This window comes from Bombina bombina, chromosome 8 (genome assembly GCF_027579735.1).
Source record: "Bombina bombina isolate aBomBom1 chromosome 8, aBomBom1.pri, whole genome shotgun sequence".
Classification (NCBI taxonomy): domain Eukaryota; kingdom Metazoa; phylum Chordata; class Amphibia; order Anura; family Bombinatoridae; genus Bombina; species Bombina bombina.
In genome coordinates this window covers 143,706,622-143,731,972 of record NC_069506.1, presented here as the reverse complement: position 1 = coordinate 143,731,972, position 25,351 = coordinate 143,706,622, and the positions used below count along the sequence as shown (strand labels likewise).

Genomic DNA, 25,351 nt, shown 5'->3' with positions numbered 1-25,351 from the left:
CACAAAGATATCTAAATTAATATCTTTAAAACCGATTGTACGACACTCTCTGACGGGGTGGACAGATCACCATCGTTTAGTTCAGGGGGCTTCTTTTGTTCTTCCGACCTGGACTGTAATTTCAACAGATGCAAGTCTGACAGGTTGGGGAGCTGTTTGGGGGTCTCTGACAGCACAAGGGGTTTGGGAATCTCAGGAGGTGAGATTACCAATCAATATTTTGGAACTCCGTGCAATTTTCAGAGCTCTTCAGTCATGGCCTCTTCTAAAGAGAGAATCATTCATTTGTTTTCAGACAGACAATGTCAAAACTGTGGCATACATCAATCATCAAGGAGGGACTCACAGTCCTCTGGCTATGAAAGAAGTATCTCGAATACTGGTATGGGCGGAATCCAGCTCCTGTCTAGTTTCTGCGGTTCATATCCCAGGTATAGACAATTGAGAAGCGGATTATCTCAGTCGCCAAACGTTACATCCGGGCGAATGGTCTCTTCACCCAGAGGTATTTCTTCAGATTGTTCAAATGTGGGGACTTCCAGAAATAGATCTGATGGCTTCTCATCTAAACAAGAAACTTCCCAGGTATCTGTCCAGATCCAGGGATCCTCAGGCGGAAGCAGTGGATGCATTGTCACTTCCTTGGAAGTATCATCCTGCCTATCTCTTTCCGCCTCTAGTTCTTCTTCCAAGAGTAATCTCCAAGATTCTGAAGGAATGCTCGTTTGTTCTGCTGGTGGCTCCAGCATTGCCTCACAGGTTTTGGTATGCGGATCTTGTCCGGATGGCCTCTTGCCAACCGTGGACTCTTCCGTTAAGACCAGACCTTCTGTCACAAGGTATGGAGATTGAACGCTTGATTCTTAGTCAAAGAGGTTTCTCTGACTCTGTGATTAATACTATGTTACAGGCTCGTAAATCTGTATCTAGGAAGATATATTATAGAGTCTGGAAGACTTACATTTCTTGGTGTCTTTCTCATCACTTTTCCTGGCATTCTTTTAGAATTCCGAGAATTTTACAGTTTCTTCAGGATGGTTTGGATAAAGGTTTGTCTGCAAGTTCCTTGAAAGGACAAATCTCTGCTCTTTCTGTTCTTTTTCACAGAAAGATTGCTAATCATCCTGATATTCATTGTTTTGTACAAGCTTTGGTTCGTATAAAACCTGTCATTAAGTCAATTTCTCCTCCTTGGAGTTTGAATTTGGTTCTGGGGGCTCTTCAAGCTCCTCCGTTTGAACCTATGCATTCATTGGACATTAAATTACTTTCTTGGAAAGTTTTGTTTCTTTTGGCAATCTCTTCTGCTAGAAGAGTTTCTGAATTATCTGCTCTTTCTTGTGAGTCTCCTTTTCTGATTTTTCATCAGGATAAGACGGTGTTGCGAACTTCTTTTAAATTTTTACCTAAGGTTGTGAATTCTAACAACATTAGTAGAGAAATTGTGGTTCCTTCATTATGTCCTAATCCTAAGAATTCTAAGGAGAAATCATTGCATTCTTTGGATGTAGTTAGAGCTTTGAAATATTATGTTGAAGCTACTAAGAATTTCCAAAAGACTTCTAGTCTATTTGTTATCTTTTCCGGTTCTAGGAAAGGTCAGATGGCCTCTGCCATTTCTTTGTCATCTTGGTTAAAATCTTTAATTCATCATGCCTATGTCGAGTCGGGTAAAACTCCGCCTCAGAGGATTACAGCTCATTCTACTAGGTCAGTTTCTACTTCCTGGGCGTTTAGGAATGAAGCTTCGGTTGATCAGATTTGCAAAGCAGCAACTTGGTCTTCTTTGCATACTTTTACTAAATTCTACCATTTTGATGTGTTTTCTTCTTCTGAAGCAGTTTTTGGTAGAAAAGTACTTCAGGCAGCTGTTTCAGTTTGATTCTTCTGCTTATAATTTCAGTTTTTTTCATTATAAGATTTAAACTTTATTTTGGGTGTGGATTATTTTCAGCGGAATTGGCTGTCTTTATTTTATCCCTCCCTCTCTAGTGACTCTTGCGTGGAAGATCCACATCTTGGGTAGTCATCCCATACGTCACTAGCTCATAGACTCTTGCTAATTACATGAAAGAAAACATAATTTATGTAAGAACTTACCTGATAAATTCATTTCTTTCATATTAGCAAGAGTCCATGAGGCCCACCCTTTTTATTGTGGTTATGATTTTTTTGTATAAAGCACAATTATTCCAATTCCTTATTTTTTATGCTTTCGCACTTTTTTCTTATCACCCCACTTCTTGGCTATGCGTTAAACTGATTTGTGGGTGTGGTGAGGGGTGTATTTATAGGCATTTTGAGGTTTGGGAAACTTTACCCCTCCTGGTAGGAATGTATATCCCATACGTCACTAGCTCATGGACTCTTGCTAATATGAAAGAAATGAATTTATCAGGTAAGTTCTTACATAAATTATGTTTTTTTACATAGAGATGTTCAGGAGATATTTTCTAGTCAGCTTTTTACAGCTATGCTGCATTACTTTCAAGTGTTTAAACATTTGGGTATTATGGCCCTTTAACTGTAATTTATAACACTATTATATTCTACCCAGCCATTGGCTGCACACTCTGGTGACCTATTTTTAACTGTCCCTAATTGGCAACAGCAGAGAAAGTAACCTAATTTTCAACATGGTAGCTCCCTTTGCTTTATAGACACTAAAAGTTTACACTTATTTTGTCACTATTTTAACAACTAATGACACTTTTAAAAATACATGTTATTATCAGACTAATCTGTTCTGTGAATGAATCATTCTATCTAGCATTTATTTAGTGTTTAATGTCCCTTTAAAGGGATAGTAATAGTAAATAATTTACCTTAAAGGGACAGTAAAGTACAAATTAAACTTGAACCCTTTGAGTGCTAATGACGGCTCTGAGCCGTCACAGAGTTTCCCACTCTGGTGCTAATGACGGCTCAGAGCCGTCACTAGCACTCTCTCACCTTGAGGGAGATCTGGGGGCTCCCACCCGCTCCTACCCCGGTGATTGTGCCTGTAGAGTGACAGACATCGCCTGGGCTTACCGTTTTGCATGGTGACGTCACGTGTAATAACGTGATGACGTCACCGCGAAACTTTATTTATACTTAACAATGTTAAGTATAGGAGCAGGGGGCATGCTGCTTAGAAGCCTGTATCTCAGGCATCTAAGCAGCTACAGACCCCCAAGGCCCACCATTGGAAAGGTAATCGCCTAACATTTCAAGTGTAAGTTTTGGGGGTCTGAAAAAGTTAAAAAAAAATAGTTAAAAAAAAAAATTTAAAAAAATTAAACATTAAAAAAATCTTAGCACCCAGGTGGAAAAGTGCTTAGCACTCAAGGGGTTAATGATTCAGATAGGGTATGCAATTTTAAAAAACTTTCCATGTTACTTCTATTATCACATTTGCTTTGTTCTCTTGGTATCCTTTGTTGAAGACTAAAGCCAAGTAGGCTGATAGGAGCTTAGGAGTGTGCACGTGTCTATAGCAGTCTATGTCAGCAGTATGTATGTATGTAATGGGGGATGTCCCTTTTGCAGCCACAAACAAGGATCAAGGCTTAACTGCATCTAGATCTGGGAATTTTAGAATATTCACTGATATAAATAAAATCCCTGGCAGTGAGAAGGTTAATTATATTGCATGGCATTAACAATGTGACAACTGCACATTCTTCTTGTTGCATGCATCCTATGAAAAAAAGAAAGTTCTCAATGTATACTTTAAGGGGTTCTCATTGGGTAAGCTTGGCACATCATCGGGCCTGTGGTCATCGTGCCCGCGAGCGGTGTGACCCCCCCTGCGGCAGGCGTCCCTTATTTTTCTGTATTGAAGGTGGCAACCCTAACTGCCAGTTGTCTGCCAGTACCCAGTTTGCATGTAAAAAATGTTTTTTTAAATGTATTTTTGTTTTTTCTGCAGTGTAGCTTCCCCACCCCTCCCAGATTCCTTAGATGACTTTCATCAGGGATTTTATCCCTCTTTTCTCCCCATAATATAAAAAGAGTTTCTGTAGTGTAAGCGGTTCCCACCCGCTCCCTCCCCGTGCACGCGCCCGCCCGCTGCCCCCCGTGCAGCCCCCGGCGATCCCGCACCCATCTCTGACAAAGAAGCCATCGATGACCGCCCACCCGCCTCCCACTTCAGCTCCCACCCACCAACGAATGCGGCCATCGATGTCCGGTGCAGAGAGGGCCACAGAGCGGCTCTCTCTGCACCGGAGGGGTAAAAAATGTTATTGCAGGATGCCTCGATATCGAGGCATCCTGCAATAACCGGAAAGCAGCTGGAAGTGATCAGGATCGCTTTCAGCTGCTTTCCAAACCGAGGACGTGCAGGGTACGTCCATGGTCGTTAAGTGACTTTTTTAAGAGGACGTACCCTGCACGTCCTCGGTCATTAAGGGGTTAAAGGGACATGAAACCCAAATTTTTTCTTTCATGATTTAGAAAGAGCTTGCATTTTTTTAAACAACCTTCTAATTTACTTCTATTATCTAATTTGCTTCATTTTCCAGTTATCCTTTGCTGAAAGCATATCTAGATAGGCTTAGTAGCTGCTGATTGGTGGCTGCACACAGATGCCTTGTGTGATTGGCTCACCCATGTGCATTGCTATTTCTTCTAAAAAGGATATCTAAAGAATGAAGCAAATTAGATAATAGAAGTAAATTGGAATGTTGTTTAAAATTGTTTTCTCTATCTCAATCATGAAAGATGTTTTGGGGTTTAGTGTCCCTTTAATGTGTCACATTTTAAAAATCCAAGCTATTTTTTAACATACACGTAATTCGGATGTACATAAAGTAAATAGTAATAACAATTTGTAGTTTAATCACAGGATGTCTTTACTACTCCCTGGTCCTTATTAGGTTAAAATAATTGAAAAGGGCGTGTTTTCGATTTCATTTTTTATATGGGAAACGCGGTGTCGTTAAAAATGTATCTCAAGCTACAGATAAAACGAACAATGCACAGACATAATAAAGATACTTGGAGAGAGGGCATTAGGACCCTGTGGTGAGGCCCACCCCACTCGCGCGCCTTTCTTTTCTTCCCCTCCTCTCAGTCCGCAGACTCTGTGGGGTCCTAGAGCCCAACCTCTTACACTTACCAGTTTCTTTTGTTCAAGGAAGCCAGCAAGAGCAATGCAAAGTGTTTCCAACCGGACTCTGATTTCTGACCCACCATTTGTTCACTGATATCTACTACAGAAGATAGCAATGGATGACAAGGTATTTCTGTGTTTATTTGTGCCATTTACCAGCATGCTTTGGTGTTCAGTGACCCTGGCTGTGCAGGATTGTAACGTGAAACACAGGTCATCTGTAGCAATGCAGAACGTGCAGCTGAGCTCACTGTTTCACTGATGCTTTCTGTGCTATGCACTGGGTGACAACTGTCCCCGTCTGCTCTATGGTAGGGTTTTGTGTCACATTATCACAGCCGTGCAAACACTGTGACTCCAGGGGTTATGTATACAGTGTCACTCTAGTATTGGAAGGGACAGCTGCCTTTTGCTTTTCTCCAAAGGCTAACTTACCATATGTTATACCATGTTTGTATATATAACAATAACACACAGTGCTGGCTCCACTTAAATTGTATTTTTATTTCGGCCTCATGCATGGCAGCCCATAACTTCTGCTGTTTTTACTTTTCCCAATGCTGTTAATGTCCTTATTCAGATTATTGCAGGAAATTATACTTTGTCACACGTTTACATATTGAGAAATAATGACATCATTTTTAAACATTAGTATTTACCATACGTTTTTGCAGGATGAAAGTATATCCTATTAAATGTAAAGTGTTTAACTATTGTGTTTAGATTATTTGGATATGAGAGTTATCATTAAATTAATGAGCATAACACAATGGTTAATGTTGTTTCCTTGACAAAAACAGAATCAACTTTTCTTCAGCAAAAATTTTTTTTTAGTACCATGAATGTGTGTAAAAAATATATACTGACACCTATTGATAGTGTTTAGCATTGCAGCCCATCATCCCCATATGCTGTTTAGTATGTCCCTAGAGGATACTCCACTGATGTAGAATGGGATGTCCAACAATCACATATAGGTGTGATAGTCACGTGTCCACATACTTCTGGTCATATAGTGTATCAGACTGAATTAAAGGGACAGTGAAGTCACAATAAAACTTGACACTGAACCCAAATTTTTTTCTTTCGTGATTCAGATAGAGCATGCAATTTTGTAGTTGACTTCTATTATCAATTTTGTTTTATTCTTCTGGTATGATTTGTTAAAGGGATAGTAAACCCCAACATTTTCTTTTAGGATTCAGATAGAACATACAATTTTTAACAACTTTCCTATTTACTTCTATTATCAAATTTGCTTCATTCTCTTGTTATCCTTTGCTGAAGGGACGACATTCCACTACTGGCAGCTAGCTGAAAACATCTAGTTAGCCAATCACAAGAGACAAATGTGTGCAGGCACCAATTAGCAGCAGCTCTCACTCGTGTCGTGTATGCTATGTGCGTATTCATTTTTTAACAAGGGATACTAAGAGAACAAAGCACATTTAAAAAAAAGAAGTGAATTTAAAAGTGTCTTAAAATTACATGCTCTACCCCAAGGAGGGACACCTATCCCACATTTGGTGGGAATGCGAACATATTAAACCATACTGGTCTAGTATCTTCAGGATCATTAATAAAACCTTAAACACTCAAATATCACCCAGCCCAGAACTGATAATGCTAAGCCAACCACAGACAGTCACTTGTAAAATAAGAAAACATTTATTTTACATCATGCTAAATGCAGCCAACCAGATAATACCGAAAAAATGGAAATTGGCAGTTATACCTACCATATCAGATTGGATTGACTTAGTCAATAAAAACTTAATACTAGAGAGACTATACTATCTAAAACTAGATCAACTATCATTATATCTGGACATGTTGCTTTTGTGGGGATCTTCAATATAATAATCAGAGCATATAATGTACTTGTTAGGTAACGCACGCAACCAAAGTGATACAGAAAGTTTTGGTATTCATAAATGTCTATATGTTTTCTTTTTCCTTTTCCTTCCTCACTCTCAACCATTCCTCTTCTTATAGGGCAAAAGACAAGTTACTACTGATTTACAAAAACATATCTAGTTTACACCACAAACTGTGCGAGAAACAGATTATTGATGTCCTCATGTCGTTGAAAAATGGGAAAGTTCTTATGTTGTACATTCTAGTCTAGAGACTTTGAACTTCCCAGAATTACAGCGAAACTGTGAAGAGACTTTAAAGGGCAACTAAACCGAAAATCTTTCTTTCATGATTCAGATAGAACATACAAATTTAAACAACATTACAATTTACTTCTATTATTTATTTTGCTTCATTTTTTTAGATATCCTTAGTTGAAGAAAAAGCAATGCACATGGGTGAGCCAATCACATGAGTCTTCTATGTGCAGCAACCAATCAGCAGCTACTGAGCATATCTAGATATGCTTTTCAACAAAGAATATCAAGAGAATAAAACAAATTAGATAATAGAAGTAAATTAGAAAGATGTTTCAAATTGCATGCTCTTTCTAAATCATGAAAGAAAAAATGTGGGTTTCATGTCCCTTTAAATAAGCCTGAGGCATCATGGAAAAGGACTCCAGATCCTTATGTTTTGATTTATGTTAATGTAAAATTTATTTTCCTTATCTATGAACATAGACTTGCCTTTTGTCATATTGATATTGTATTAATGTAAAATTCAATAAAAAAATATATATATAAAAAAAAAAATTACATGCTCTATCTGAATCATGCAAATTTAATTTTGACTTTCCTATCCCTTTAAAGAGTAATCCTAGGTGAGCTCAGAAGAGTGCAAGTAAACCTAAGGAGGCTGATAGGAGCTTAGGAGTGTGCATGTGTCTTTAGCATTCTGTGGCAGCAGTGTCTGCAACTATGTATAACATTGCTATAAACACTGTTGCAAACAGTGCTGCCACTTGGCTAAAGACGTGCACGCTCCTGAGCTCATCTATGATTACTCTTTAACAAAGGATTTCCAGGAAACAAAGCAAGTAGAAGTAAATTGGAGATTTGTTTATAATAATTGCTTGCACTATGTGAATCGTGAACATTTAATTTTGACTTTACTGTCAAGTTAACTTTCATTAAAAAGCATAATTACTAATTTTTTTGGTTTTTTTCCCCCCACCTTTTTTTTTTGTGTGGCTGCAAAGTTTAGCTTAAAGGGACATGAAACCCACATTATTTCATGATCAGAAAGAGCATGCAATTTTAAAGGGACAGTCTAGGCCAAAATAAACTTTCATGATTCAGATAGAGCATGTAATTTTAAACAATTTTCTAATTTACTTTTATCACCAATTTTGCTTTGTTCTCTTGGTATTCTTAGTTGAAAGCTTAACCTAGGAGGTTCATATGCTAATTTCTTAGACCTTGAAGGCCACCTCTTTTCAGAATGCATTTTAACAGTTTTGGCTCAGTAGCTGCTGGTTGGTGGCTGCACATAGATGCCTTGTGTGATTGGCTCACGCATAATGCATTTATATTTCTTCAACAAAGGATATCTAAAGAATTAATCAAATTAGATAATAGAAGTAAACTAGAATGTTGTTTAAAATTGTTTTCTCTATCTCAATCATGAAAGAAAATTTTGGGTTTCATGTCCCTTTTTTAAACCATGCAATTTGTTAGGAGCTACATATTCATTTTATTTAGGGAGTTGTGTAGAATTTAGGAGCCAGATACATTTCTATGCTCTCTGGGAAACTGGCCTCAGGGGTGCACTATACCTCCTTCAGCAATTTTATAATTCTAAAACTGCTGTAAAGCCATTTATATCAGTGTTTCTCAACCGCGGTCCTAAAAAACCGTCAACCAGGTTTTCATTATAGCTGAACCAGTGCACAGGTGAGATAATCAGCTGATCAGTAACCATGGTTACTAACCTGCTCTTACCCATCAGCTGATTATTTTACCTGTGCATTAGTTCAGCTATAATGAAAACCTGGCCTGTTGGGGGTACTTGAGGACCGTGGTTGAGAAACAATGATTTATTGATGTGATAGTTCTCATTCTTCTCTAACAGAAACATTCACCTAAATGCACAACAGTTTTGAAAATTGTTTGAGATTAAAGCCACAGACTTTAAATATATTATATTGGAACATGCAAATTTGTAAGGGTTAAGTAATTGCCCCTTCTGCTGATTAATTGAGTAAAATAACTTCCATTCTGCTATCTTGCAACACTTTTAAAATGAAACCACGTCTGCTGAGCTAAGTATTCGCTTTCTGAGGGTTTGGGGAAATTCTGCAAATTGCCTGCATGACATAAACTTACCCTCTGATTTTTTTTATTTTATTTGCTATATTCTTGCATCCGATCAATGCTTTCCAAGTTGATCCCTACTTCGTTCAAAGAAAAAGTGTTGAAGGTGGTCTATCAAAGTATTTTTGTTGTAATATTCTTCCAAATTGTATTAAAGGGACAGTCAAGTCCAAAAAAAACTTTCATGATTCAGATAGGGCATGTAATTTTAAACAACTTTCCAATTTACTTTTATCACCAATTTTGCTTTGTTCTCTTGGTATTCTTAGTTGAAAGCTAAACTTAGGAGGTTCATATGCTAATTTCTTAGACCTTGAAGGCCGCCTCTAATCTAAATGCAATTTGATAGTTTTTCACTACTAGAGGGCATTAGTTCACGTGTTTCATATAGATAACATTAAGCTCATGCTTGTGAATTTACTATGGAGACAGCTCTGATGGCTGTAAACTGCAAGTCTGTCAAAAGGACTGAAATAAGGGGGCAGTCTGCTGAGGCTTAGATACAAGGTAATTATAGAGGTAAAACGTGTATAATTATAACTATTTTGGTTATGCAAAACTAGGTAATGGGTAATTAAGGGATTATCTATCTTTTTAAACAACAACAATTCTGGTGTTGACTGTCCCTTTAACTGATTTAGATACCATTCTCCTGGTTACAGAGAGTAATACTGTAGCAATGATTTAAAGGGACAGTATACACCAAGTTTCATATAACTGCATGTAATAGATACTACACTACTACAAAGATACTGAAATTAAAATCCGGTATAAAACCGTAAAAAAAAAAAAAAAAGTGCTTAGAAGCTTCCAGTTTAGCTCTGTTTTAAAAGGTTACTGGAACACCCACTGCAAGTGGGAAATATCACACTTCCCACCCCTCCACTGTCCTTTGCATCTGAAAAGACCCTTTACACAAACAGAAGCAAGCTGGAGTAAGTATACGTTGGTATTCTTATGAAACTTTGGGGCTTGGTTTTGGAGACTGAAAATCGGAGCAATGTTATTTAAAAATAAGCAAAACTATCCATTAAAAAAAACAAAACTGTATGGGCTATATAAATGGATCATCTACAAAACATTTATGCAAAGGAAAATCTAGTGTATAACGTCCCTTAAAAGCCTTGCCTACCCAGATTACAAACGTCACTGTGGTGACAGAGCAATGACTTTACCATTGCTTACCTCAAACACACAAAGGATAGCACTTTTAGTAGTGTTTTTACCAGGAGTATCACTACAGCAGTGCACTTAAAGGGACACTGTACCCAAATTTTTTCTTTTGTGATTCAGATAGAGCATGCAACTTTCTAATTTACTCCTATTATCAATTTTTCTTCATTCTCTTGGTATGTTTATTTGAAAAGCAAGAATGTAAGTTTAGATGCCGGCCCATTTTTGGTGAACAACCTGGGTTGTCCTTGCTGATTGGACAGCACCAATAAACCAGTGCTGTCCATGGTTCTGAAACCAAACATTTGCTGGCTCCTTAGCTTAAACGCCTTCTTTTTCAAATAAAGATAGCAAGAGAAAGAAGTATAATTGATAATAGAAGTAATTTAGAAAGTTGCTTAAAAGTGCATGCTCTATCTGAATCATGAAAGAAAAAATTTGGGTTCAGTGTCCCTTTAATCTTGTCCATACCCAAGTAGGCTCAGGAGCAATTTGAGCCATATCTCTGCGCAGGAATACATTCTATACCTCCCTTGTGGCTAACTTCTAATAGCCGTTTTCTTTCATGTAATTAGCAAGAGTCCATGAGCTAGTGACGTATGGGATATACATTCCTACCAGGAGGGGCAAAGTTTCCCAAACCTCAAAATGCCTATAAATACACCCCTCACCACACCCACAATTCAGTTTTACAAACTTTGCCTCCGATGGAGGTGGTGAAGTAAGTTTGTGCTAGATTCTACGTTGATATGCGCTCCGCAGCAAGTTGGAGCCCGGTTTTCCTCTCAGCGTGCAGTGAATGTCAGAGGGATGTGAGGAGAGTATTGCCTATTTGAATGCAGTGATCTCCTTCTAAGGGGTCTATTTCATAGGTTCTCTGTTATCGGTCGTAGAGATTCATCTCTTACCTCCCTTTTCAGATCAACGATATACTCTTATATATACCATTACCTCTGCTGATTCTCGTTTCAGTACTGGTTTGGCTATCTACTATATGTAGATGAGTGTCCTGGGGTAAGTAAGTCTTATTTTCTGTGACACTCCTAGCTATGGTTGGGCACTTTGTTTATAAAGTTCTAAATATATGTATTCAAACATTTATTTGCCTTGACTCAGAATGTTCAACTTTCCTTATTTTCAGACAGTCAGTTTCATATTTGGGATAATGCATTATTTTTCTTACCTTAAAATTTGACTTTTTCCCTGTGGGCTGTTAGGCTCGCGGGGGCTGAAAATGCTTCATTTTATTGCGTCATTCTTGGCGCGGACTTTTTTGGCGCAAAAATTCTATTTCCGTTTCTGGCGTCATACGTGTCGCCGGAAGTTGCGTCATTTTTTGACGTTATTTTGCACCAAAAATGTCGGCGTTCCGGATGTGGCGTCATTTTTGGCGCCAAAAAGCATTTAGGCGCCAAATAATGTGGGCGTCTTATTTGGCGCGAAAAAATATGGGCGTCACTTTTGTCTCCACATTATTTAAGTCTCATTTTTTTATTGCTTCTGGTTGCTAGAAGCTTGTTCTTTGGCATTTTTTCCCATTCCTGAAACTGTCATTTAAGGAATTTGATCAATTTTGCTTTATATATATGTTGTTTTTTCTCTTACATATTGCAAGATGTCTCACGTTGCATCTGAGTCAGAAGATACTACAGGAAAATCGCTGTCAAGTGCTGAATCTACCAAAGCTAAGTGTATCTGCTGTAAACTTTTGGTAGCTATTTCTCCAGCTGTTGTTTGTATTGATTGTCATGACAAACTTGTTAAAGCAGATAATATTTCCTTTAGTAAAGTACCATTGCCTGTTGCAGTTCCTTCAACATCTAAGGTGCAGAATGTTCCTGATAATATAAGAGATTTTGTTTCTGAATCCATAAAGAAGGCTATGTCTCTGTTATTTCTCCTTCTAGTAAACGTAAAAAATCTTTTAAAACTTCTCTCCCTACAGATGAATTTTTAACTGAACATCATCATTCTGATTCTGATGATTCCTCTGGTTCAGAGGATTCTGTCTCAGAGGTTGATGCTGATAAATCTTCATATTTATTTAAAATGGAATTTATTCGTTCTTTACTTAAAGAAGTCCTAATTGCTTTAGAAATAGAGGATTCTGGTCCTCTTGATACTAAATCTAAACGTTTAAATAAGGTTTTTAAATCTCCTGTAGTTATTCCAGAAGTTTTTCCTGTCCCTGATGCTATTTCTGCAGTAATTTCCAAAGAATGGGATAATTTGGGTAATTCATTTACTCCTTCTAAACGTTTTAAGCAATTATATCCTGTGCCGTCTGACAGATTAGAATTTTGGGACAAGATCCCTAAAGTTGATGGGGCTATTTCTACCCTTGCTAAACGTACTACTATTCCTACGTCAGATGGTACTTTGTTTAAGGATCCTCTAGATAGGAAAATTGAGTCCTTTCTAAGAAAAGCTTATCTGTGTTCAGGTAATCTTCTTAGACCTGCTATATCTTTGGCTGATGTTGCTGCAGCTTCAACTTTTTGGTTGGAAACTTTAGCGCAACAAGTAACACATCGTGATTCTCATGATATTATTATTCTTCTTCAACATGCTAATAATTTTATCTGTGATGCCATTTTTGATATTATCAGAGTTGATGTCAGGTTTATGTCTCTAGCTATTTTAGCTAGAAGAGCTTTATGGCTTAAAACTTGGAATGCTGATATGGCTTCTAAATCAACTTTACTTTCCATTTCTTTCCAGGGTAACAAATTATTTGGTTCTCAGTTGGATTCCATTATTTCAACTGTTACTGGTGGGAAAGGAACTTTTTTACCACAGGATAAAAAATCTAAAGGTAAAAACAGGGCTAATAATCGTTTTCGTTCCTTTCGTTTCAACAAAGAACAAAAGCCTGATCCTTCATCCTCAGGAGCAGTTTCAGTTTGGAGACCATCTCCAGTTTGGAATAAATCCAAGCCAGCTAGAAAGGCAAAGCCTGCTTCTAAGTCCACATGAAGGTGCGGCCCTCATTCCAGCTCAGCTGGTAGGGGGCAGGTTACGTTTTTTTCAAGGAAATTTGGATCAATTCTGTTCACAATCTTTGGATTCAGAGCATTGTTTCAGAAGGGTACAGAATTGGTTTCAAGTTGAGACCTCCTGCAAAGAGATTTTTTCTTTCCCGTATCCCAGTAAATCCAGTAAAAGCTCAAGCATTTCTGAAATGTGTTTCAGATCTAGAGTTGACTGGAGTAATTATGCCAGTTCCAGTTCCGGAACAGGGGATGGGGTTTTATTCAAATCTCTTCATTGTACCAAAGAAAGAGAATTCTTTCAGACCAGTTCTGGATCTAAAAATATTGAATCGTTATGTAAGGATACCAACGTTCAAGATGGTAACTGTAAGGACTATCTTACCTTTTGTTCAGCAAGGGAATTATATGTCCACAATAGATTTACAGGATGCATATCTGCATATTCCGATTCATCCAGATCATTATCAGTTCCTGAGATTCTCGTTTCTGGACAAGCATTACCAGTTTGTGGCTCTGCCGTTTGGCCTAGCTACAGCTCCAAGAATTTTTACAAAGGTTCTCGGTGCCCTGCTGTCTGTAATCAGAGAACAGGGTATTGTGGTATTTCCTTATTTGGACGATATCTTGGTACTTGCTCAGTCTTTACATTTAGCAGAATCTCATACGAATCGACTTGTGTTGTTTCTTCAAGATCATGGTTGGAGGATCAATTTACCAAAAAGTTCTTTGATTCCCCAGACAAGGGTAACCTTTCTGGGTTTCCAGATGGATTCAGTGTCCATGACTCTGTCTTTAACAGACAAGAGACGTCTAAAGTTGATTACAGCTTGTCGAAACCTTCAGTCACAATCATTCCCTTCGGTAGCCTTATGCATGGAAATTCTAGGTCTTATGACTGCTGCATCGGACGCGATCCCCTTTGCTCGTTTTCACATGCGACCTCTTCAGCTCTGTATGCTGAAGCAATGGTGCAAGGATTACACGAAGATATCTCAATTAATATCTTTAAAACCGATTGTTCGACACTCTCTAACATGGTGGACAGATCACCATCGTTTAATTCAGGGGGCTTCTTTTGTGCTTCCGACCTGGACTGTAATTTCAACAGATGCAAGTCTCACAGGTTGGGGAGCTGTGTGGGGATCTCTGACAGCACAAGGAGTTTGGGAATCTCAGGAGGTGAGATTACCGATCAATATTTTGGAACTCCGTGCAATTTTCAGAGCTCTTCAGTTTTGGCCTCTTCTGAAGAGAGAATCGTTCATTTGTTTTCAGACAGACAATGTCACAACTGTGGCATACATCAATCATCAAGGAGGGACTCACAGTCCTCTGGCTATGAAAGAAGTATCTCGAATTTTGGTTTGGGCGGAATCCAGCTCCTGTCTAATCTCTGCGGTTCATATCCCAGGTGTAGACAATTGGGAAGCGGATTATCTCAGTCGCCAAACGTTGCATCCGGGCGAATGGTCTCTTCACCCAGAGGTATTTCTTCAGATTGTTCAAATGTGGGAACTTCCAGAAATAGATCTGATGGCGTCCCATCTAAACAAGAAACTTCCCAGGTATCTGTCCAGATCCCGGGATCCTCAGGCGGAGGCAGTGGATGCATTATCACTTCCTTGGAAGTATCATCCTGCCTATATCTTTCCGCCTCTAGTTCTTCTTCCAAGATTCTGAAGGAATGCTCGTTTGTTCTGCTGGTAGCTCCAGCATGGCCTCACAGGTTTTGGTATGCGGATCTTGTCCGGATGGCCTCTTGCCAACCGTGGACTCTTCCGTTAAGACCAGACCTTCTGTCACAAGGTCCTTTTTTCCATCAGGATCTGAAATCCTTAAATTTAAAGGTATGGAGATTGAACGCTTGATTCTTGGTCAAAGAGGTTTCTCTGACTCTGTGATTAATACTATGTTACAGGCTCGTAAATCTGTATCTAGAGAGATATATTATAGAGTCTGGAAGACTTATATTTCTTGGTGTCTTTCTCATCATTTTTCCTGGCATTCTTTTAGAATACCGAGAATTTTACAGTTCCTTCAGGATGGTTTAGATAAAGGTTTGTCCGCAAGTTCTTTGAAAGGACAAATCTCTGCTCTTTCTGTTCTTTTTCACAGAAAGATTGCTATTCTTCCTGATATTCATTGTTTTGTACAAGCTTTGGTTCGTATAAAACCTGTCATTAAGTCAATTTCTCCTCCTTGGAGTTTGAATTTGGTTCTGGGAGCTCTTCAAGCTCCTCCGTTTGAACCTATGCATTCATTGGACATTAAATTACTTTCTTGGAAAGTTTTGTTCCTTTTGGCCATCTCTTCTGCCAGAAGAGTTTCTGAATTATCTGCTCTTTCTTGTGAGTCTCCTTTTCTGATTTTTCATCAGGATAAGGCGGTGTTGCGAACTTCTTTTGAATTTTTACCTAAAGTTGTGAATTCCAACAACATTAGTAGAGAAATTGTGGTTCCTTCATTATGTCCTAATCCTAAGAATTCTAAGGAGAAATCGTTGCATTCTTTGGATGTTGTTAGAGCTTTGAAGTATTATGTTGAAGCTACGAAATCTTTTCGTAAGACTTCTAGTCTATTTGTTATCTTTTCCGGTTCTAGAAAAGGCCAGAAAGCTTCTGCCATTTCTTTGGCATCTTGGTTGAAATCTTTAATTCATCTTGCCTATGTTGAGTCGGGTAAAACTCCGCCTCAGAGAATTACAGCTCATTCTACTAGGTCAGTTTCTACTTCCTGGGCGTTTAGGAATGAAGCTTCGGTTGACCAGATCTGCAAAGCAGCGACTTGGTCCTCTTTGCATACTTTTACTAAATTCTACCATTTTGATGTATTTTCTTCTTCTGAAGCAGTTTTTGGTAGAAAAGTACTTCAGGCAGCGGTTTCAGTTTGAATCTTCTGCTTATGTTTTTCGTTAAACTTTATTTTGGGTGTGGATTATTTTCAGCAGGAATTGGCTGTCTTTATTTTATCCCTCCCTCTCTAGTGACTCTTGTGTGGAAAGATCCACTTCTTGGGTAGTCATTATCCCATACGCCACTAGCTCATGGACTCTTGCTAATTACATGAAAGAAAACATAATTTATGTAAGAACTTACCTGATAAATTAATTTCTTTCATATTAGCAAGAGTCCATGAGGCCCGCCCTTTTTTTGTGGTGGTTATGATTTTGTATAAAGCACAATTATTCCAATTCCTTATTTTATATGCTTTCGCACTTTTTTTATCACCCCACTTCTTGGCTATTCGTTAAACTGAATTGTGGGTGTGGTGAGGGGTGTATTTATAGGCATTTTGAGGTTTGGGAAACTTTGCCCCTCCTGGTAGGAATGTATATCCCATACGTCACTAGCTCATGGACTCTTGCTAATATGAAAGAAATGAATTTATCAGGTAAGTTCTTACATAAATTATGTTTTTCAAGAGCTGCTATTGGTCAGAATGCCGCACGTGACCAGAAAGTTACACGTGACGCAGAAGTCACAGGAACCGACATTTCTGAAAGCCCAGCCAACGACTACACGGAGCCAAGTTTTGGATCAAGTTATTGGTTAAGGTCCCTTTAACCTCTCTTGATTGTATCATAGGTAATCATCTGTTAAATCCCTGCTGCAAAACATTCACATTGGTGATTTCAAATGCTTGAATGCCCAGACACAACAGTGAAATTAGGGTCTGGTTTAAAGGGACATGAAACCTAAAATATATTGTATTCATGATTCAGACAGAAAATCCAATTTTAATCAATTTTCCATTTTACTCCTATTATCTAATTTGCTTTGCTGAAGATAAAAGATGGGGGGGGGGGGGGGTATGGAACAGCGCTAATCAGGCTTAAAAATTATCACAACCAGAAAGAGAGGATTTCCCCAAAAAAAAAAACCTGCTCCTGAGCCTACTTGGTACAGACAAGGTCTCTTAAAGGGAAAAAAACTTGTAAGCGAGTCAGCCAGTGTAAAAGTTTAAAATATAACTTTCATTAGAAAATAATAAAAATAAACATCAAAGTGTCAGAGCATGCAATTTTAAGCAACTTTCTAATTTACTCCTATTATCAAAATTTCTTCATTCTCTTGGTATGTTTATTTGAAAAGCAAGAATGTAAGTTTAGATGCCGGCCCATTTTTGGTAAACAAACTGGGTTGTCCTTGCTGATTGGACAGCACCAAAAAATTTGCTGGCTCCTTAGAGTAGATGCCTTTTTTTTTTTTTTTTTTTTCTTTCAAATAAAGATAGCAAGAGTACGAAGAAAATAGGAGTAAATTAGAAAGTTGCTTAAAATTGCATGCTCTATCTGAATCACCAAAGAAAAAAAAATTGGGTTCAGTGTCCCTTTAATCTTGTCCATACCCAAGTAGGCTCAGGAGCAATTTGAGCTATATCTCTGCGGAGAGAATACATTCTATACCTCCCTTGGGGCTAACTTCTAATAGCCGTTTTTCAAGAGCTGCTATTGGCCAGAATGCCGCACGTGACCGGAAAGTTACACGTGACGCGGAAGTCACAGGAACCGACATTTCTGAAAGCCCAGCCAACGACTACACGGAGCCAAGTTTTGGATCAAGTTATTGGTCAAGGACCTACACGTGACGCAGGAGCGTCTGAAGACCATTCAAGTTTTTATACACGGAGAAGCTGAGACGCTGCCAGATTGAAAAACCTAGGAGAAGGATAGTTAAGAAATATAGCTCCTGACAGTAAGCAAGATATTCCTTATCCTCCTTTCCCCATACACCCGCAGAGAGTGGGAGTCCTGACAAGTAATAGATGACATCAGGTCTGCTGTAAGGGAAACATTTTATTTATTACCAGACTGCTTGTTACACAAAAACGGAGTATCCAATTCCTGGCTCATTCATAAGGTGGTGTTAATTTTTAAATGACACATGGTTTTTTATTAGTTTGATTATTTTTATGCAACTGGCACTTTATTTCTTTAGAGTTATTATAACGTATGCATCAATGAATATATTTTAATATACAATAGAATTTTATAGTGACCGGTCACTTGATTATAGAACATATGGTTGTTTTTTTTTTTTTTTTTTTTTTTGAAAATACTCTTTCTGGTTGTGATCATTTTTAAGCTTGATCAGCACTGTTCCATACCCCCCTATCTTTTATCTTCTACATTCTCTTACAGCCTATTGGGAGAGCTGTATATTGGTATAGCTTAAATTACCACTAGGGTTGCGCTGTTTATTTTGTATATTTTTTTCTAATTTGATTTGTTCTTGGTATCCTTTTGTTGAAAAGAATACCTAGGTGGGCTCAGGGGCAGCAATGCATTACTGCGTGCTAGCTGCCGATTGTTGGCAGTACATATATGCCTCTTCTCATTGGTCCAGCTTATGTGTTCTTCAAGTAGTGCAGTGCTGCTCCTTAAACAAGTTTATACCAAAAGAACAAAGCAAATGTGATACTATAAGTAAATTAGAAAGTGGTTTAAAATTGTATATTCTATCTGAATAATGAAAGAAAAAGATTTGGGTTCATATCCTTTTTAACTGTGTGAGAGTTGGAGGGAAGAGGGCAAAACAGGTGACTACTGTGGGTAGGTGAGCTGTATGTGAATCGTGACGTGGCCATCAACAGCATAACTTTCAGCTACTCTTACAGGAGCAACTTTTCAGCCTCACCCCCTTAGAAACTTGTTTTGTATTCCAAATTAAACAGACAAAGGCAATTGCTAAATCAGTCCTCCATAAGGTTATTCTAACAGATATTTAACCTTTATTTGTCCCTAACGCATGCACAGCAGTCATAACTGTGGTGGCTTTAACTCTCTTGGGGGCTGCTGCCATCGTACTTAGTGGATTGGCTATCAGAAGAGTGCTGGGTTGCATGAGATTATGAGCATTGTAGTTCATATGTTTGATTCAGACTCTGATTCCAGCAGCTGCAGGCTGTGAATGTGACCTTTAAAATGTGCTAGACATATGCATTACTGGCAGTAGAATAATAGACCAAATATCTCAAATCTAGGTGTCAATCCAATTTTTTTAGTTGCCATGACAACTTAAATTTGTGGCTTTATTGAGTCTTATCCTAAGGCGATCATGTGAAAAGGGTGACTCATTAGTCAATAGGGTGTTGATATTGCTCAGACAAGGGGTACAATGTGATATAGGGTTCAATTTCAGCTTAGAGCGTCTACTGGTTGCTCTTTTTATAGTGATGTTCTGCATTGAGGAAAAATATGTACCCCAACCACCACAACATACAAAAACCATCTACCTTACACACCTATGTGTTCCATGGCTATTCCAGATTCACCAAAAGTAAACTTTTTTGTATTCACCTATTTATTTTCATGTTCATAAACATTTCTATTGAACTTTAAAAAGCACATCAAACCTGTCCATAACCACCTCCTACTTGCTGATACTTACAGGCCTATGTTTTAGACTACCTCACAGACCCAAGATTATAGACTACTACACAGAATTTTATATTTTGAAGCTTAAAGTTATGGTAAATCAGTTATTTAAAAAAATAAAAGGTGCCTAAGTTAGCGACTCTGGACGCCCACGCATATCTCTCTTTACCAATGAGGTGACGTTTCCACCTCTAAACCAATAGCCGTGATAGGATGTCAGATGACATGCATGGCTATTGAGCGAGTGCTCTGCTGTGGGTGTCTGGAGCCACTGACTTTTAGCATTTTACCAAGCTGCTACGGCACAGAAGAGGTGAGTTTAGTACCCTTCCCTTTTATTTTATTTTTTTTGGTGTTCAGATTTACCTTCACTTTAAAGGGGACATGAAACCCATTTTTTTTTCTAACATGATTTAGAAAGAGCATGCAATTTTAGATGACTTTCCTTCTATTATCTAATTTGCTTCATTCTCCTGATATCCTTTGTTGAAAAGCATATCTAAATAGGCTCAGGAGCTGCTGATAGCACAGGGCATCTATGTGCAGACACCTATTGCCTCACCCATGTGCATTGCTATTTCTTCAACAAAGGATATCTATAGAATGAAGCAATTTAGATAATAAAAGTAAAATGGAATGTTGTTTAAAATTGTATTCTCTATCTGAATCCTGGAGAAAAAAGTTTTGTGTCCCTTTTTAAGAATCGGCTGAATACAGGAGGCTATGGCTTCTAGATGTTATACAGATAGCACTCAAGACACTGGTTGTGCCTGAGGCTTCCTAGGTATGCTAACATGGAAAGAAGCTTTTTCAGCAAAGGATGCCAAGAAAACAAAGTAAATTTGATAATAGGAAACTTTTTTTTTTTTTAAATTTGTACGCGCTGTCTGAATCATGAAAGTTTAATTCTTATTTTCATGTCTCACCATTAAGTAGCCATAACTAAAGGTTGAAATGTTCAAACCGCTTCCTTAAAGGGACCTGATACTCGTATGCTAAATACCTTGAACGTGATTCAGCATAATTGTAAGAAGCTGACAAGAGAATATCACACGAACATCTCTGTGATATTATTTTACCTTAACATTTCTTCAGCTCACCAGACTAAGTGATCCGGAGCTACTCTTTTTACTGTTATCTTCATGGTGAAAGAAAAAAACTTTGCTGTACTAATCTCATGGGATTTCACTAAAATATCACACGATTTCACAGTAAACTTCCTTAAACTGGGGAGAGAAATATAGTGAATGTGCCTGCAGATACCAGATGCATGCTTCCTGCAAGGTCCGGGACTGGCATCCGGCTTAAAATCTCTTTACAATGGGATTTGGCAACTGATGAAAGGTTGAGGTAACATTTCTTCCTTTTTTACGGAGATGTTCATGAGATATTTTAGTCATCTTTTTACAGATATGCTGCATCACTTTCAAGTGATTCAACATTTAGGTATCATCATGTCCCTTTTTAAAGACCACAATATGAGTTTCCATCTCGGTTTTTGTTTATTGGATTATTATTTGACAAATAACCGCTTATAAATGTAGATGACACATACAAACACCAGTTAGAATATTATAGAGCCAACTACACATTTTATAGGAGCAAGAGTAAAATTTTAGTAGCCATGGATCTTTGGTTTCCCAAGGTTTGTCAAGCTATATGACAAAGTGTTCATGAAACTAACATTAACAAGTTATTTTCTGTTTTTAGATATGGGTCAATAAAGGAAATCGGAAACATCTAAATTAAAAGAAAAGATTTATGATGGAGTCTGCAAACCAGAACAGACAATATTACCAACCATGGAGGGTTGAACCATCATACCACAGTAAACCGTTGAATAATTCAATAAACAGTGCATACTTCAATGCCCTGGCAGCAAGGAGGCCTATATTGGGTTCAGACATGGAGTTGGTGGACAGAGAGACAAGTGCTTTGTTTGTAAAGCCTGGATCCCAACCACGTTATTCAGCTTTTAACAGCCATGGGATACAACCAAAAATGATAGACAATGGAGGTGCTCATCCCATATTAAATCACTTACCTCTAAACCACAGAAGTATGAGAGAGGAGATTTTTCCAGGGTTATATAACTCTGTAGGGAGTTCTCACCATGAAAGCCAATTTGATGGTATGACTTCATCAAGATGGGTAGCAGCAGGATCAGAACCAATAGAATTAGACCCTAAACCTATTGCTACATCAATTTTCAAATCTCCATGGAGCGTCATACAAAATTCTTCTTTTGCAATGGGAGAACAACCGTGTGACCACCCTGGTGGTAAAAGTATACAGCATATAAATAGTAATATTTCACCTATAGAGGCTGTCAGGTTTGTGGAGCAGGAATTTATTAGGCCTCCCGTAGATTATAAAACATCTGCAGCCTTTAAAACTAAAGAGTCCTATAATATTAATATGTGCTCAGGTATTAAGTATTCAACCGACGACTCACCTTATGCACAGACACCTCCAGAGACCATTGAAGAACATCAAGACAACAATACCAACAACCACCTGTTGCCTCCTACCAGGGAAACAATAGATCTTACAGATGATACAGAAGAACTGAAAGATGATAGTGCATGTGGTATAGAAGGAAATGTCTTATTAATTGATGATAAAGGGATCCCATATACAGTTTCAAAGACAGATCTAGAAAAATTAACAAAAATAGATCAAGAGGAGAGATCATTAAAAGTTTCTAAAAAGGTTCTACGTTGTCCGATGTGCTCTAGGACATTCCTTTACTGGTCTGAACTGGAGAGACACAGTGTAACCCATTCTGACAAGAGGCCATTTGAGTGCGAAATGTGTGGTAAGAGCTTCAAACACCCATCCGAATTGCGACGGCACAAACATATTCATACTGGTGAGAAACCATACCAGTGTAACATCTGTCATCTGCGCTTCACTGAGCGAAACACCCTGCGGCGACACAAGCAAAAACATTCCAGTGATACATTGCAGCAACAGGATGCTGAAGACCGCAGTGACTTGGGAGAGACTCTGCAGGACATTTCCAGTGTAGAGAACCCAGAATGATCTATGGTGTTCCTCCAAACAACCTTTATACTTGTTTTCTATAGATCTATTTAAACATTTGTTTCTGCTTAAAGGGACATGAAACCCGAATTTTTTCTTTCATGATTTAGAAAGAGCATACAATTTTATAAACAACTTTCTAATTTACTTCTTTCATCTAATTTGCTTCATTATATTGATATTCTTTGCTGAAAAGCATATCTAGATATGCTTAGTAGCTGCACATAGATGCCTCCTGTGATTGGTTCACCATGTGCATTGCTATTTCTTCATTAAAGTATATCTAAAGAATGAAGCAAATTAGGTAATAGAAGTAAATTGGAATGTTGTTTAAAATTGTATTCTCTACCTTAATCCTGAAAGAAAATGTTTGGGTATAGTGTCCCTTTAACATCCATATGACCACACAATTGTTTCTCTTGGCATATTTGTATTGTCTAAGTATTACTCAAACCTGCTCATTTCATTTAAAGCGCCAAATGGCTTCAGATTCAATGTATATTGGGGTTTAAAAGCATATTGTACTCCTTTTCTCCCATCCCTATGAAAGAGCATTGGTTTTGTTTTCACTCAAAAAGGAAAGGAAAAACTAAGTTTTAACCAATTCTGCGGGAACAGTTGTGTCTCATTGGCTGGCATGTACTACCTGCTAAAGCAAATTGGCTGCTTATGTTTATTGGCGGTTAAATACAATGAGCATTTATCAGCCAATGAGTATATGTCAGGCAGCGCACATTAGTAGGAAGTACAGACCTGATCCAGTGGTATTAGAGTCAGTTAAAATGTAAACAGATTTTACTGCAAATTGTCAGGCAAAAAAAAAAAAAAAAAATTAACAGAAAACTCATTTGCGTGAGACAAAAGAATTGAGTGTAATTACCCTTTAGGGCAGACAACCTCAAAATGGGCCTGCAGAGATTTAGGAACTACATTTCACATGATGCTCTGCCAGCTGCTCTGCCAGCTAATATGCTGGCAGAGCATCATGGGAAATGTAGTTCCAAAACCTCTGCAGGGCCAAGTTTGGGTATGTCTGCTTTAGAGTGATAACAGCAAAGTAGTTACAACAGGTAATTGTAACATGTCTGCTGTCTGTCTTTTTTATATATTCATATTAACAGGGTTTTAAAAGCTTTTAAAATGTACTTACAATTTGATAACAAATCTTGTGATAAATGATATTTGTATTATAGTATAACCTATACATTTATGAGCTGTGTTTTCCAGCCATAGAAAGTGTTTCTTTAAAGAGACAATAAACATGTTGTTTTTTTAATATTAAAGTGCAGTGTGTACTCTTGTCTTGTTTCCCCACCTTTCTTTGTAGAAAAGCTATGTAAACAGGAGACCATTGCACTAATTTTATCTCCCAGGGGGTAGGAGGGAAATATATATATATATATATATATATATATATATATATATATATATATATATATATATATATATATATATATATAAAAGCAGGTTGTGCTCATTCAACCAAACCCCCCTCCCCCCAGCAATAATTATCATTTTAATACCCAACATGATCTCCTACTGAATATGTGCACAAGATGTATATTCAGTAGGAGATCACTAGATATATCTAGAATTTACCTGCTGTGGACAGGTGTCCTATATTTGAATTAATGTTGTTGGTGGATGGTTTAATTTATGACATTTTTTAGTTTGGTACTCTAGAGTGTATATTACCCTTTTATTGCTTGTTCCCTTGGTTTTTTTATTCTTTATTTTTAATTTTATTTTTAGTCTCATTGTGAGATGCTCTGATATGGGCTAGTATATTGTTTAATATGTGGTGATGGGTGTTCACTGTTATATATAACTCTCTACATGTATTTCTTTCTATGTAACTAGATTACAATGTTCCATTTTGTATTGTTTTGTTTACAGATTGTTTATTGTCTTGAAGAAGGCCCATAAATGGGTTGAAACGTTGACTTCTACAAATAATGTACAAATAACTTGGAAATAAAAAGATACACTGTTTGTTGTTTTATAAATTCCTGTGAGTGCCCTCCTACATTTGGATATATATATATCTCTATCTATGTAATTCTCGTAAATCCCACAAGATTGTTGGTGATTGGCTGTAACGCACAGCGGAGGCTTTCTCTTGTGAGCAACCAGTGCAATCTAATGGAAATGCTTCCTTTCTTCATGAGCATTATACTCGCACATCTCATGATTTGGCTAACACACAAGTGTAGGATATTTTAGATGTTGTGACCGCACTTTACTGCTGAGTTTTATGTTAATTTTCTGTTAGTAATAAGTGCTGACATGTAACCCAGTTACCTCAGAGCTCTGTAACTGATTTACACTCTCAGACTAGCTATAGGTGACATTGCATGCATGGGGCTATGGGGGCTGTAGTGTGTGTTGTAATTGTGTTGCTATAAGGCCCTTTAACTCACCAAAAAACAAGAAA

The 25,351-nt window shown here is 37.8% G+C and overlaps 1 protein-coding gene across 1 annotated transcript; it reads left to right on the top strand.

Moving 5' to 3' along the window:
• Positions 1 to 5,084: 5,084 nt before the first annotated feature.
• LOC128638574 (zinc finger and BTB domain-containing protein 26) lies at positions 5,085 to 24,200 on the top strand. The gene is made up of 2 exons (XM_053690611.1): positions 5,085 to 5,225; positions 21,583 to 24,200. Exon 2 carries the CDS (start codon positions 21,634 to 21,636, stop codon positions 22,915 to 22,917), a length of 1,284 nt encoding a protein of 427 aa, XP_053546586.1. The 5' UTR covers positions 5,085 to 5,225; positions 21,583 to 21,633; the 3' UTR covers positions 22,918 to 24,200.
• Positions 24,201 to 25,351: the final 1,151 nt, after the last annotated feature.

What these genes read in the sequence shown, in the direction of transcription:
- LOC128638574 (XM_053690611.1), top strand. Translation starts at nt 21,634, where the DNA reads ATGATGGAGTCTGCAAACCAGAACAGACAATATTACCAACCATGGAGG.